The sequence below is a fragment of the Clupea harengus genome, chromosome 4, assembly GCF_900700415.2.
Source record: "Clupea harengus chromosome 4, Ch_v2.0.2, whole genome shotgun sequence".
In the NCBI taxonomy this organism is placed as follows: domain Eukaryota; kingdom Metazoa; phylum Chordata; class Actinopteri; order Clupeiformes; family Clupeidae; genus Clupea; species Clupea harengus.
This window is the reverse complement of record NC_045155.1, coordinates 7,116,639-7,128,879: the sequence shown is the minus strand read 5'-3', so window position 1 is coordinate 7,128,879 and position 12,241 is coordinate 7,116,639. Positions and strand designations below refer to the sequence as shown.

Here is a 12,241-nt window from a genome sequence, read left to right as displayed (position 1 = left end):
AACAGAGAAGGAGACAGGGAGAGAGAGAGAGAGGGAGAAAGAAGGAGACAGGGAGAGAGAGAGGAAGTCAGAAGGAAAGCTAGAGCTGCTTGCCGCATTGTCAAGGACACATCAAGGGGAGATGGAGGGAGGGAAAGAGAGAGTGAGCTAGAAAGGAAGAGAGGGAGAAGGAGAGTAGGAGTAAGGGAGAGAGAGCGAGAGAACGAGAGAGAGAGAGAGAGAGGAAAACAGGTTTGAGAAAATGAGATTCTTCAAAGGGAGGGAGGGAGGTGCAGTCAGGACCACTCAGCATTTTTTTTACTCATCTTCCTCAGGTGGCTTCCTCTCCTCCATCACCCATTCCACACACACACACACACACCCACACACACACACACACACACACACACACACACACACACACACACACACACACACACACACACACACAAGCCCACTTAATCTTCTCAACCTCTGCTCAAACTAAATGTAACAGTTAGCTCTCCTGGTAGGACACTTGTTACTTGCTAGGTTGGAGATGTTAGTCTACAGTACGCACCTTCTACTTGGGCGTGTGGAGAAAATGTTAATGGACCACTGCAGCCTGGCCACGTGTACACAGCTAGAGTCCTCTACGGTTAATGTACGCTCGGCCAAACATAGACAGACCACTGCATAAACAATTTCTGTCCATGTTTGGTTCGAAATAAATAATGCGAGTGCTTTTGGCATTCCTACGAGGTCTGTTAACTCGAGTCAGAGTGTGCAGCAAGCTACTTCACAGTTCTCTGCTGTGACCTTAATTTGCATCGTTACTCATCAGGCATTCGTGGCTGGACTGAACCAGTCTGGGCCAAGTTTTCAAGCCCAAAACCAAGGTTAAAGGAAAGAGCCAAAACACCGACCCTCTTCTAGAACGAGAGGGAGAGAGGGGGGGGGGGGGAGAGAGAGAGAGAGAGAGAGAGAGAGAGAGAGAGAACTGCCATCACTGCAGGCCAATCAAAAATCCGTTTTCTCCATGTTCTGGACTGCTTGTGTGAGGTGACATCATCTGTAGCTGGGCGAAAAGGTGCTTTGAGACAGGAAGTTGAAGAGCCGCACACAATTTTGTGCTTGATGTCTTCATCACCATGGAAACTGCTTGCTTGCTATGCGTGAGAAAAGGACAGAGAGAAAACGAGAGAGAGCGAGAGAGGAAGAGGAAGAGAGAGTGACCAAAGAGAGGGTTAACCATGTTGTTGTTGGTGTTGCAGTCTTGTACCTTGCACCTCGGGTTTTTGGCAGGAATCAGATCTGTTGGCCCTTCCTCTCTGTGGTGTTCTCCAGTCCGTGCTCTTATCTGTCAATCTGACCACAGCGGTAAAAAAAATGGATTGATTGAATAAAATGGATGGATGTTGTCATAGTAGATGTAATGCACTGCAGATGAACGGTGTGATAACAGTAGAAGGGCTTATGGATATTTGAACTGAGATTCAGTGTACGGGTATAAGCAATCATGGCAACAACAACAACAACAAAAACAAAAAAGTTTCACTTAGCTGATGTTTACACCTCTAAGGTTTGGAGTTACAGATTTTTGTGTGTCATTCATACCAGATATTTTATGCCAAGCAAAACATATGCAATTATAACGTTTGCATGATGATGCCATGCATAATAATATAAATGTGACATCATGACATAAAGGTTTATGACATGTGATTATGTCATTAAGAATTTTTTTGACTGGTATGTTTTATTGTAATGATTGTAATGATATTATCTTAATGCATCACTTTTGTTTTCTGTTCTACAAGAGACATCAAGTGTACTGTTGATATTTGAAATATAAAAATACATATCAATATTGTGTAATTTTTTTATGACAAAGAGTCATTTTGATTTTGAGTGAAGCTATTCACTAGTTTCTCGCAATATCTCTTTCAGTTTAGTTCAACTCGGAAGTTAGTTTTTAAGGTTTCGTGGGACTAAAAAGAGCACTGTTGGAGCTAACAGTACTTTGTTTTAATGAGTGTTCATGTGTGAAGTTGCATAAATACATACCGTTTACCGTTTATATGTGCGTCAAAGTAATAATGAATGAAATGGTAAAACTGCATGGTATGGACTGCAAGGTATGGATATTGATTCTGATAGTATGTGGGCGATTGCATGTTGATGGAGTCTTGGTGGGAGTGAACGTGTGGTTTAGAACATCCACAGCCTACGGGAATGTTGACCTGGGTCGTGTGTGTGTGTGTGTGTGTGTGTGTGTGTGTGCGTGCGCATGCATTTTTTTTCCTCCTTTCTCCAGGCCTATCGGGGAACCCGGAAGACTTGGAGAAGCGCAGGCAGACGTTCGGCCAGAACTTCATACCCCCAAAGAAGGCCAAGACCTTCCTGGAGCTGGTGTGGGAGGCACTGCAGGATGTCACCCTCATCATCCTGGAGATCGCCGCCATCATCTCCCTGGCCCTGTCCTTCTACCAGCCACCAGGGGAGGATTTGGAAAGTAAGCAGACAGACACACAGACACAGGCACAGAGAGAGACACACAGAGGGACAGAGAGAGACAGAGGTGTAAAAGGACAAAAAAAGAGAGATGTGAGAAACATACAGAGAAAGGGAGACTGTTAGATGGACTGAGAGAGAAAAAGAAAAGACAGACAGTAAAGAGTCTGATAGTTTCTATTATTTTCCCTCTACAATTTTAGGAGTGGATGCAGAGATTTCCTAGGATTCCAACATCAAACAGAGAAAACTGCAGAAACTGATAGAAAGGGGAAAAGGGAAAAGCTGTCAATCAACTGGTAGAGCAAGCTGCAAACCCCACCAATGCCGCGGGTTTGAGTCCCAGCAGGCACATATATGTAAAGGCTCCCTGACCTGTATAGTGTGTCAGTGTCGATAAAAAGGTGAAAATCTGCTAAGTGAATACATGTAGATGTTGGGGAGCAGAATGTGAGAGCAATGAATGAAAGGTATTTTAAAGAGAAAGAGAGAGAGAGACAAAGAGTGAGAGTGAGAGACCGAGAGTGGGCAGAGGGATGGTGAGGGAGAGCGGGAGAGCGTGTGGGTGGGTGGGCGAGTGGGAGGAGAGATGCTGAGAGAGAGAGTGGGTGGGTGGTAAGTAAAGTAACGACTGGAGGGAGAGGGGGAGAGAGAGGAGGGATGGAGAGAGAGGAGGGATGGAGAGAGAGAAAACAGAGAGAACAGAAAAGGGAGGGGTGGTAGGTAAGGTGAGAAGAAGAAAGAAACAGTGCAGCAGGAATGAGAGGAAGGATTAGAATTCTGTGGTCATGTTATATGAAGAAAATCACTGCGTCCATAAATAGAGCAGGTGAAAGTAGGAAACATCTTTATTTGTTTATCAGGTATTTAAATTACGTTGTAAGGTAAACCTTGGGTGCATTATCTTGTAAAGCAGCGTACCGCATTGCATACATTTAATGTATTATTGCATACACTTCATAATTTACGATAACATATTTACCAATAATCCAGTTCAAAGTTTCCCAGCAAATTTGCCCACTGTGAACTGCACTGCAGGGAAGGCATACCTATAATCAGTGTGCATACCTCTAACTATATGTGTGCCCCCTGGAAATTAAACCCATGAGCTCGGCACAGACTGGCTAGTGTGCTGTTTTACCATGAGTTACAGGGGCCTAGCCTGGCTAGTGGGCTGTTTTTGCCATGAGTTACAGGGCCACCAACAGTGCTTGAGCTTCCAGTGGGCTCACTCATACACATGACCATGCAAGAGGAGCACATGTTCAACTCTCTGTACTGAACTCTAATGATCGTCAGCAACCCACTGACAGTGCCGTCTTTGCCCCCCCCAACCAGTGTGCGGGAACGTGGCGGGGGGTGCGGAGGACGAGGGCGAGGCAGAGGCGGGCTGGATCGAGGGCGCGGCCATCTTGCTGTCGGTCATCTGCGTGGTGCTGGTGACTGCCTTCAACGACTGGAGCAAGGAGAAGCAGTTCCGCGGGCTGCAGAGCCGCATCGAGCAGGAGCAGCGCTTCGCCGTGGTGCGCAACAGCAACGTCATCCAGATCCCCGTGGCCGAGTTGGTAGTGGGGGATGTGGCCCAGGTTAAATACGGTCAGTTAGTAACCAACCTCCCCCCCCCCACACACACACACATAAACACATTCACCAAATTCCCACCACAAATGCCATGTTTTAATGATGCCTAATTAGCTTTAATGAGTCTTGTTAACAAGGGCTGAATGGACCTGTAGAGTCTGCTTCTGGGTGCATTTGGAATTTCAGAGGGTTTAGCAAAAAGGATATACATTGCAGAACATTCTCTATTTCCGTACTGCAGGCTAAAATAGCCCTGAAAATATTTATATAAAGTGATATAACCCTATTTTTTTTCAAGCAAAAGCTGAATATGAGCAATAGTGTCTTTTTTTGTCCTTATTTAGACAGAAAACAGGCAGCAATGTAGCCCACATTCCTTTTTCGGTTCAATAAAAATAGGGATTCATTTCTTCTTTTTTTATCTGAGATATATTTATGTGCAGTGCATTATAAATAGATATTTCACATTTTACCATTTTTATCGCGCTATAGTCCGCCTTCTGCAGTGTAACCCTGAACATTATTCATTGCATTGATGTGCTGTTTGTTTCTAAACCAGGCCTTCTGAAATAGATTTAAATACATCCAGTGATGCGCTCTCCTCTCCACTCCTCTCCTCTCCTCTCCTCTCCTCTCCTCTCCTCTCCTCTCCGCTCCTCTCCTCTCCTCTTCCATTCTCTCCTCTCCTCTCCTCTCCTCTCCTCTCCTCTTCCATTCTCTCCTCTCCTCTCCTCTCCTCTCCTCTCCTCTTCCATTCTCTCCTCTCCTCTCCTCTGCTGCTCCTCCTCTCCTCTGACAGGTGACCTCCTGCCAGCTGATGGTATCCTGATTCAAGGCAACGACCTGAAGATTGATGAGAGCTCCCTAACGGGGGAGTCTGATCATGTCACCAAGTCTGCCGATAAGGACCCTATGCTCCTCTCCGGTGCGCTGCCTTGCTTTGTCTTTTTTTCTGTGTGATATTCATACACAGTACATTCACCATACATTCAGGAGTGCTTGAAGGGGCCATCTGTGGCATTGGTTGTACACGTGGCTGCTTAATTACATGAATTTGTGTATATGTGTGGATATATAACCAAGTATGTGTTGCGCTGTGTTCGTATGTTTGTTTGTGTTGGGAGGGTGGCGGTGGTAGGGAAGTCCCCAAATTTGATACCATCCTCCCTAGAAGGTGCACCTGTACATGCTTATTGCCACTGATAAAGCAAAATGCCTCTTTATTGTCCGGCACTGGGTTTTTTTGTGGCTGTGCCGCCCAGCTGGTGACCTTCCTGGCGCCGCGTGTCTGTGTGAGTAACCGAGACACACAGGAGAGATCCAGATGTGCATAATCAGATCTCCCAGAGTTCCCTGCTTCCTGAGCTGTGCTCCCAAACGCCAGCGTCAGCACCATCTTTTTTCAACGGATATTTTTAGAAAGCCAAACATGATTCTGTCTACTTTATTTTTGGGTTTCTGGAAAAGGAAGATGTCGAAGTATGTGGACATAACATCTTATTTAGGGAAGTAATTGGCATGCCATTGTGTGTGTGTGTGTGTGTGTGTGTGTGTGTGTCTGTGTGTGTATGTATTGGTGTGTTTCTGAGGTGCATTCGAATTAGAATGTCTGAGGTGAACACTTTTTTTTCACTCTTTTTAATTTAAATGTTTTTGAATAAACATTCCACATTTTTACATTTAAATTGTAACCCTAGTCCAGCATCCATTATTGTTCATCCTTCTATTTATCTATGTATCTATCTGTGTATGTATCTATCTATCTATCTGTTTATGTATGTATGTATGTATGTATGTAGGTATGTAGGTATGCATGCATCTATGTATCTATCTATCTATCTGTCTGTCTGTCCGTCTGTCTGTTTATCTAACTGTCTCTCTCTCCCTCCCTCTCTCCCTCCATCTCTGTCTGTCAGGCACCCATGTGATGGAGGGCTCGGGGAGGATGCTGGTGACGGCTGTGGGAGAGAACTCTCAGACGGGGATCATCTTCACTCTGCTTGGAGCCGGAGAAGGAGAGGAGGAGAAGAAAGAGAAGAAAGGTAGGAGAGAATCAAATAAAACAGGTCCCTCATAGTGCGCACACACACACTCACACTCACACACAGACACAGACACACACACACACACACACACACACACACAGATACCACACACACACACACACACACAAGAACACACACACACACACATTATGGGGAAAAAGTGGACAGAGGCTATTCAGTCATTTGCTACCCATATTCCTCAGAGGTACAAAAAATATTAAATTATTCAATACATTAACAGTGGCTTGCCAATGAAGCCAGGGATGAAGACAGCGTACAGTAAAATACACACATGAATCACAGGACCCATTGGTTTGGGTTTTTTATGAATGAAATGGGATATGATGGAAGCGGAAGGTAGATGCAGGGGCAAGTGAATGTGGAGCCTTTCGTCTCCCTGCCCTAGTCTGAAAGTCTGAACTCATGGATAATTCAACATGGATCCTCTCTATCTGCCCACCATCCACTGCAATGAGCAGGAGCGCGCACGGAGGACAGGGAGTTATACTGGGAGACACTGATCAATTATTGAGACAGAGAAGGAGAGAGAAAGAGAAAGAGATAGATAGATAGAGCGAGAGAGAGAGAGAGACAGAGAGAGACAGAGAGAGAGACGGAGAGGCAGTCAGACAGAGAGAGAGAGGGAGAGAGTGGGACTGGAAGAGGGAGCAAGAGAGAAAGCAAGTGAAAGAGAGAGTCCAAGAGTGAGGGAATGGAAGAAAGAGCAAGTCAACAAGTGAGATCAGAGAAAGAGATAATGGGAATCAGAGAGAGAGAGAGAGAGAGAGGGAAAGAGAGGGAGGGAGGGAGAGGGAATCAGAGAGAGAGAGAGGGAAAGAGAAGGAGGGAGTGAGGGGGAATGGAGAGAACAGAGAGAGAGAGAGAGAGAATGGGAATCAGAGAGAGAGAGGGAATGAAAATCAGTGAAAGAGAGAGAGAGAGGGGGGGGGAGGGGGAGAGGGGGAGAGAGAGAGGGAGGGAGAGGGAATCAGAGAGAGAGGGAATGGAGAGAACAGAGAGAGAGAAAGAGAGAATGGGAATCAGAGAGGTAGTGAGAGAGTGACTGAACTGCAGGAAGTGTGAAGCATCGTCCCCAACTGGAACTGACTCTGGCCCACATCTGGTCCACATCTGGCCTGAGCCTGTAGTCATTAGAGGTCACATCTGGCCTTAGTCTAGTCATTAGAGATCACATCTGGCCTGAGCCTGTAGTCATTAGAGGTCACATCTGGCCTTAGTCTAGTCATTAGAGGTCACATCTGGCCTTAGTCTAGTCATTAGAGATCACATCTGGCCTTAGTCTAGTCATCAGAGATCACATCTGGCCTGAGCCTGTAGTCATTATAGATCACATCTGGCCTGAGCCTGTAGTCATTAGATATCACATCTGGCCTTAGTCTAGTCATCAGAGATCACATCTGGCCTGAGCCTGTAGTCATTATAGATCACATCTGGCCTGAGCCTGTAGTCATTATAGATCACATCTGGCCTGAGCCTGTAGTCATTATAGATCACATCTGGCCTGAGCCTGTAGTCATTATAGATCACATCTGGCCTGAGCCTGTAGTCATCAGAGATCACATCTGGCCTGAGCCTGTAGTCATCAGAGATCACATCTGGCCTGAGCCTGTAGTCATTAGAGATCACATCTGGCCTTAGTCTCTAGTCATTAGAGGTCAAATTCCATATCCATCCCTCTAATATAACACACCTGCCTATCGGTGCTTTTTCTTGAAAAGGAGCCTTGTTCCATATTTACTCGAGAACAGGCGATGAAGAGCCCCACCCCACGTGTACCATTTCACTTATTCATGAGTAGGCCACATGAAAGTTAGCAGGAAGGTTATCGGGGCTGTGTTTGACAGCTCTCGTACCGTGATGTGGGACTGTTTTGGAAGACGGTTCTCAGATGTTTTTCGTAGTCTTCTAAGATCAACTTTTGATGATTTCTTTGTGTGAATTTTCAAAGGGTTTTTCTTTTTTTGTCACATTCCTGGTTTTTATTTTGCTCTCCCTCTGAGATTACACAGAGCTCTACAGCACGAGCTCCTCGTGTCATTCTTCAGTCACACTGGTTCACACATTCACTGCTCTTGTTTTTCTTTTTTTGTTCTGTTTTCTCCACCTTTTATTTTTCCTCTCTTCTGACTCCCACACCACTTACACACCCACCACCCCTTTACACATTTGCCCAAATAACCCCACTAATGTTACCCCACCACCCCCACCCCACCACCCCCAACAGACGACAGTAGTGTCATGCCCCCACAGTCTGCAGATGCAGTCAAAAAGAGCGGCATCACCAACGGTATGTCGTCGTCCCCCCCCCCCCCCCCCTTCAACCACGGTAACTCAAGTCTCATGTGCTATAATGGTGAATCACATGACCATGAGATCCCATCATAGCCTGCAGTGTGTCGCTGCAGTAACGGGTTGAAGGACAGTGGTCAGAGGCAGCCTGTGTTGCCCTCTGTGTAAACATCTCTCTGTTGCTGTGCTATTTGTGTGTGTGTGTGTGTGTGTGTGTGTGTGTGTGTGTGTGTGTGTGTGTGTGCGTGCGTGCGTGCGTGCGTGCGTGCGTGCGTGCGTGCGTGCGTGCGTGCGTGCGTTTGTGCGTGCGTGCGTGCGTGTGTGTGTGTGTGTGTTTTTGTGTAATGTTAGTGTTTGTGTGTGTGTGCGCGTGTGTGTCATTGTTGTTTTAGGCATAGTTGTCCCCCGTCCTGTCCCCATCCTCTACCATTCAATTACACTGTGTGCTTCATGGCCCCTCATGTTGCCTCTGTCTGTCACCCTCTGTCCCCCCGTCTCTTTTTCTTCTTCTTCTCTCCTTCTTCTCTCCTTCTTCTCTCTCTCCCTCCCCCTCCTTCTCTCTCTTTTTCACAGGCAAACAACCAGATGCCGCAGCGGAGGCCAATCAGAATAAAGGTACTAGAGTGAATGTTCACCAGATGAGGCAGGTTGTCAGGGGAAGGGGTGGTGTGGAAGGTGAGAGATGGAGAGTGAGAAAGAGAGAGAGAGAGAGAGAAGGAGAGAGAGAGAGAGAGAGAGTTAAACACCGACGTGAAGGAACCTGTAGGGCTCACTCGAGTATCTGAGATTGCGAGGCCGAAGACGAGCCTAATTAAATTAAACGTGATAGTGGAGAGAGAAGGCAGATCTGCAGTGTCACAGATGATATCGTCCAAATCAAATTAACTCTGTGAAATCACAGAATTTCCGGGTTTGCGTCAAAAGGGACAGCGACCATGCGCATCACCATTGCAATTTTCCACAGTAGCAGCCGCCTGTGAGACAGACTCGCCCCAGTTCTGTCCCGCATCGAAACCAGCTCAAGGCCGCATGTGCCCAAGGGTGCGTTGCTTATTTAGCTGTGGAGAGATCAGGGGGAGATGTTTGACAAGTTAGGGAGTTTGGTCATGTCATTTAATGCGCTTTCATTTCAAATACCTGTCAATGTATTGTATATCTGTGAATATATGTGTGTGTGCATGTGTGTGTGTGAGACGTGTGTATGTCAGCTACTGTCTTGCACAAGCCCCTTTTGGGTGCTGTGGTCTTCATATGTCCAGTGTGTTTTTCTGTGTGTGTTTGGCAGCATTAAGAGTTTATTAGCAATGACCCGACTGTAAACCACTGTAAAGTACAGAATCACAGTAGATTGGCCACCGTCCTCTCTGAGGACCCAGTATTGGTTCTGGTTCAGTAAATGGCCCATGGCTGAGTTGTAACATGACAGATGTGTTGTCCATACGTAATGACACAAGCTCACATCCCGCCCACCAGCTAAGAAGCAGGATGGAGCCGTTGCCATGGAGATGCAGCCTCTGAAAAGCGCGGAAGGTGGCGAGGTGGAGGAGAGCGCGAAGAAGAAATCCAACGTGCCCAAGAAGGAGAAGTCCGTCCTTCAGGGCAAGCTCACAAAGCTGGCAGTGCAGATAGGCAAAGCAGGTGGGTGTGTGTGGCCTGGGAAGATAAACTAACATCTAGACTTGAGAGGTTATTGTAGTGAAGATAAACTTACATCTAGACTTGAGAGGTTATTGTAGTGAGGGAGTTCAGTAGGAGAGGAGCTGGTCATGTCTCCTGTCCTTCACATCATTTCCTGTTTGAGTCTTGACCATAAAGTCATCCCCTAGAGCATTATAGTCTACTGAGCTGAAAACATAACTGTTAGCTGTGATGCTAATTATGCTAACTGAGATATCAAGCATTAATGATTACCGCCAAGACCCTTGCATTTCAACAATCCTCTTAAACTTTTTCTACATCTGGCTTTACCTTATACACTCCGTTTTCATCGCATTCCGAGCCCTTGTTAGAGTGTGGATAGTTAACCCTATTTCCTCTGTTCTCGTTGCCCAGGCCTGGTGATGTCGGCCATTACGGTAATCATCCTTGTTGTGTACTTTGTGATCGAGACGTTTGTGGTCCAAGGCCGGACGTGGATGGCGGAGTGCACGCCAGTCTATGTTCAGTACTTTGTGAAGTTCTTCATCATCGGAGTGACTGTGCTGGTGGTAGCTGTGCCAGAGGGCCTGCCCCTGGCTGTGACCATCTCCCTCGCTTACTCTGTGAAGGTGAGGTGTGTGCGTATGTGTATGTGTGTGTGTGTGTGTGTGTGTGTATGTCTGTGTGTGTGTGTGTGTGTGTGTGTGTGTGTGTGTGTTTGTGTGTGTGTCTGTGTGTGTATGTCTCTGTGTGTGTGTGTGTGTGTGTGTGTGTGTGTGTTTGTGTGTGTGTGTGTGTGTCTGTGTGTGTCTGTGTGAGTTTGTGTGAGTAAGTGGGTATATCTTTGTCTGTGTGTGTGTGTGTGTGAGAGTATGTGTGGGTAAGTGGGTATATCTGTGTCTATGTGTGTATGGGTCTGTGGGTGTGCCTACAATGGTGTGTCTGTTAATGTGTGTGAGCATGTGTATGAACAAAAGTGTTACTATCATGAGTGACCTTGTCCTGTTGAGCCCATTCAATTTTAATGTGAATAGAGAGAGAGGGAGAAATTGTGTGTGTGTGTGTGTGTCTGCTTGTCTGCACACATGTGCTTAAGTCGACATAAGAATGCTTTCAAGGGTAGCACCCAGCTTGATGTTTCCGAACTGCCTTAGCTACCTCATCTTGCCCTCTCACTCCACCTCTCTTCCTCCCCTCCCCCAGAAAATGATGAAGGACAACAACCTGGTGCGTCACCTGGATGCCTGCGAGACCATGGGCAATGCTACGGCCATCTGCTCCGACAAGACGGGCACGCTGACCACCAACCGCATGACCGTGGTGCAGGCTTATATTGGCGACCAGCATTACCGGGAGGTGCCGGACCCCGGCCAAATCAACTCCAGCGCCCTGGAGACCCTTGTCAGTGCCATTGCCATCAACAGTGCCTACACCTCCAAGATCATGGTGAGTGGGCCAAGCTCACCTTGGTTGAACTCCCAAATAACCTTTAGAGCTTGAATTAACATGCGCCACTGGAATACCATTAGATGATGGTACATGACGGCATAAAAAAAAAAAGCTGTAGGTACCCATAATACATTGTGATCAATCCCCAGGAACACATTGTCTGGTAGTAATATTAATTAATGCTCCAGCATTCTGGAGACCATCGTCAGTACCAGCAGTGCCTACACCTCCAAGATTATGCTTAGGGTCCAGAAGGCATTGAATTTGTTTTAATTGATGAACAATCTTTACAGCATGCATTAACATGCAATTCTGATATTGTCTATACGAATCCGGTTGTAGCATTGTAATCAGGTCCCGTAAACTACCCTCTGCTAACGGCAGACCTCTGTCTAATGAACCAATGATGAAATGACTGTAACTGCATGACTTACTAATGCGGAGCATGTCTGGAACTGCATGGCACACCCTTGTCCTCTTGATGCTGGCTTACGCTTGATAGCTACCTCGGATGGCTTATTCCAGGAATTTAGGGCCAATGAAACACCGGGTTAAAATTTCCTGGAATAAAAGCACAAATGACGTAAGCCATGAAGATCTCATTGAAACTACAGATATGCTCTGAAACTACAGATATATGCATTGAAACTGGAGAGATATGTTAATGTTGTGTGCAAATGTAATCCAGCTAAAGATTATCAAGATTTCATCTAGATACTAAACACATAATAATGCAGGTCGTGAGA

The 12,241-nt window shown here is 46.3% G+C and overlaps 1 protein-coding gene across 5 annotated transcripts in view; it reads left to right on the top strand.

Moving 5' to 3' along the window:
- The window catches only part of atp2b3b (ATPase plasma membrane Ca2+ transporting 3b), a 47,763-nt gene that overhangs the window by 13,147 nt on the left and 22,375 nt on the right, over window positions 1-12,241 (top strand). For 2 of the 5 annotated variants that reach the window (XM_031565945.2, XM_031565949.2), the window contains exons 3-11: window positions 2,276-2,473; window positions 3,811-4,068; window positions 4,853-4,978; window positions 5,970-6,095; window positions 8,344-8,406; window positions 8,994-9,023; window positions 9,882-10,046; window positions 10,461-10,675; window positions 11,250-11,492. In XM_031565945.2, the coding sequence (XP_031421805.1) occupies window positions 2,276-2,473; window positions 3,811-4,068; window positions 4,853-4,978; window positions 5,970-6,095; window positions 8,344-8,406; window positions 8,994-9,023; window positions 9,882-10,046; window positions 10,461-10,675; window positions 11,250-11,492 (1,424 nt within the window). The remainder of the gene's footprint in view (window positions 1-2,275; window positions 2,474-3,810; window positions 4,069-4,852; window positions 4,979-5,969; window positions 6,096-8,343; window positions 8,407-8,993; window positions 9,024-9,881; window positions 10,047-10,460; window positions 10,676-11,249; window positions 11,493-12,241) is intronic. The other 3 variants (XM_031565948.2, XM_031565950.2, XM_031565947.2) reach the window with 2 other exon arrangements.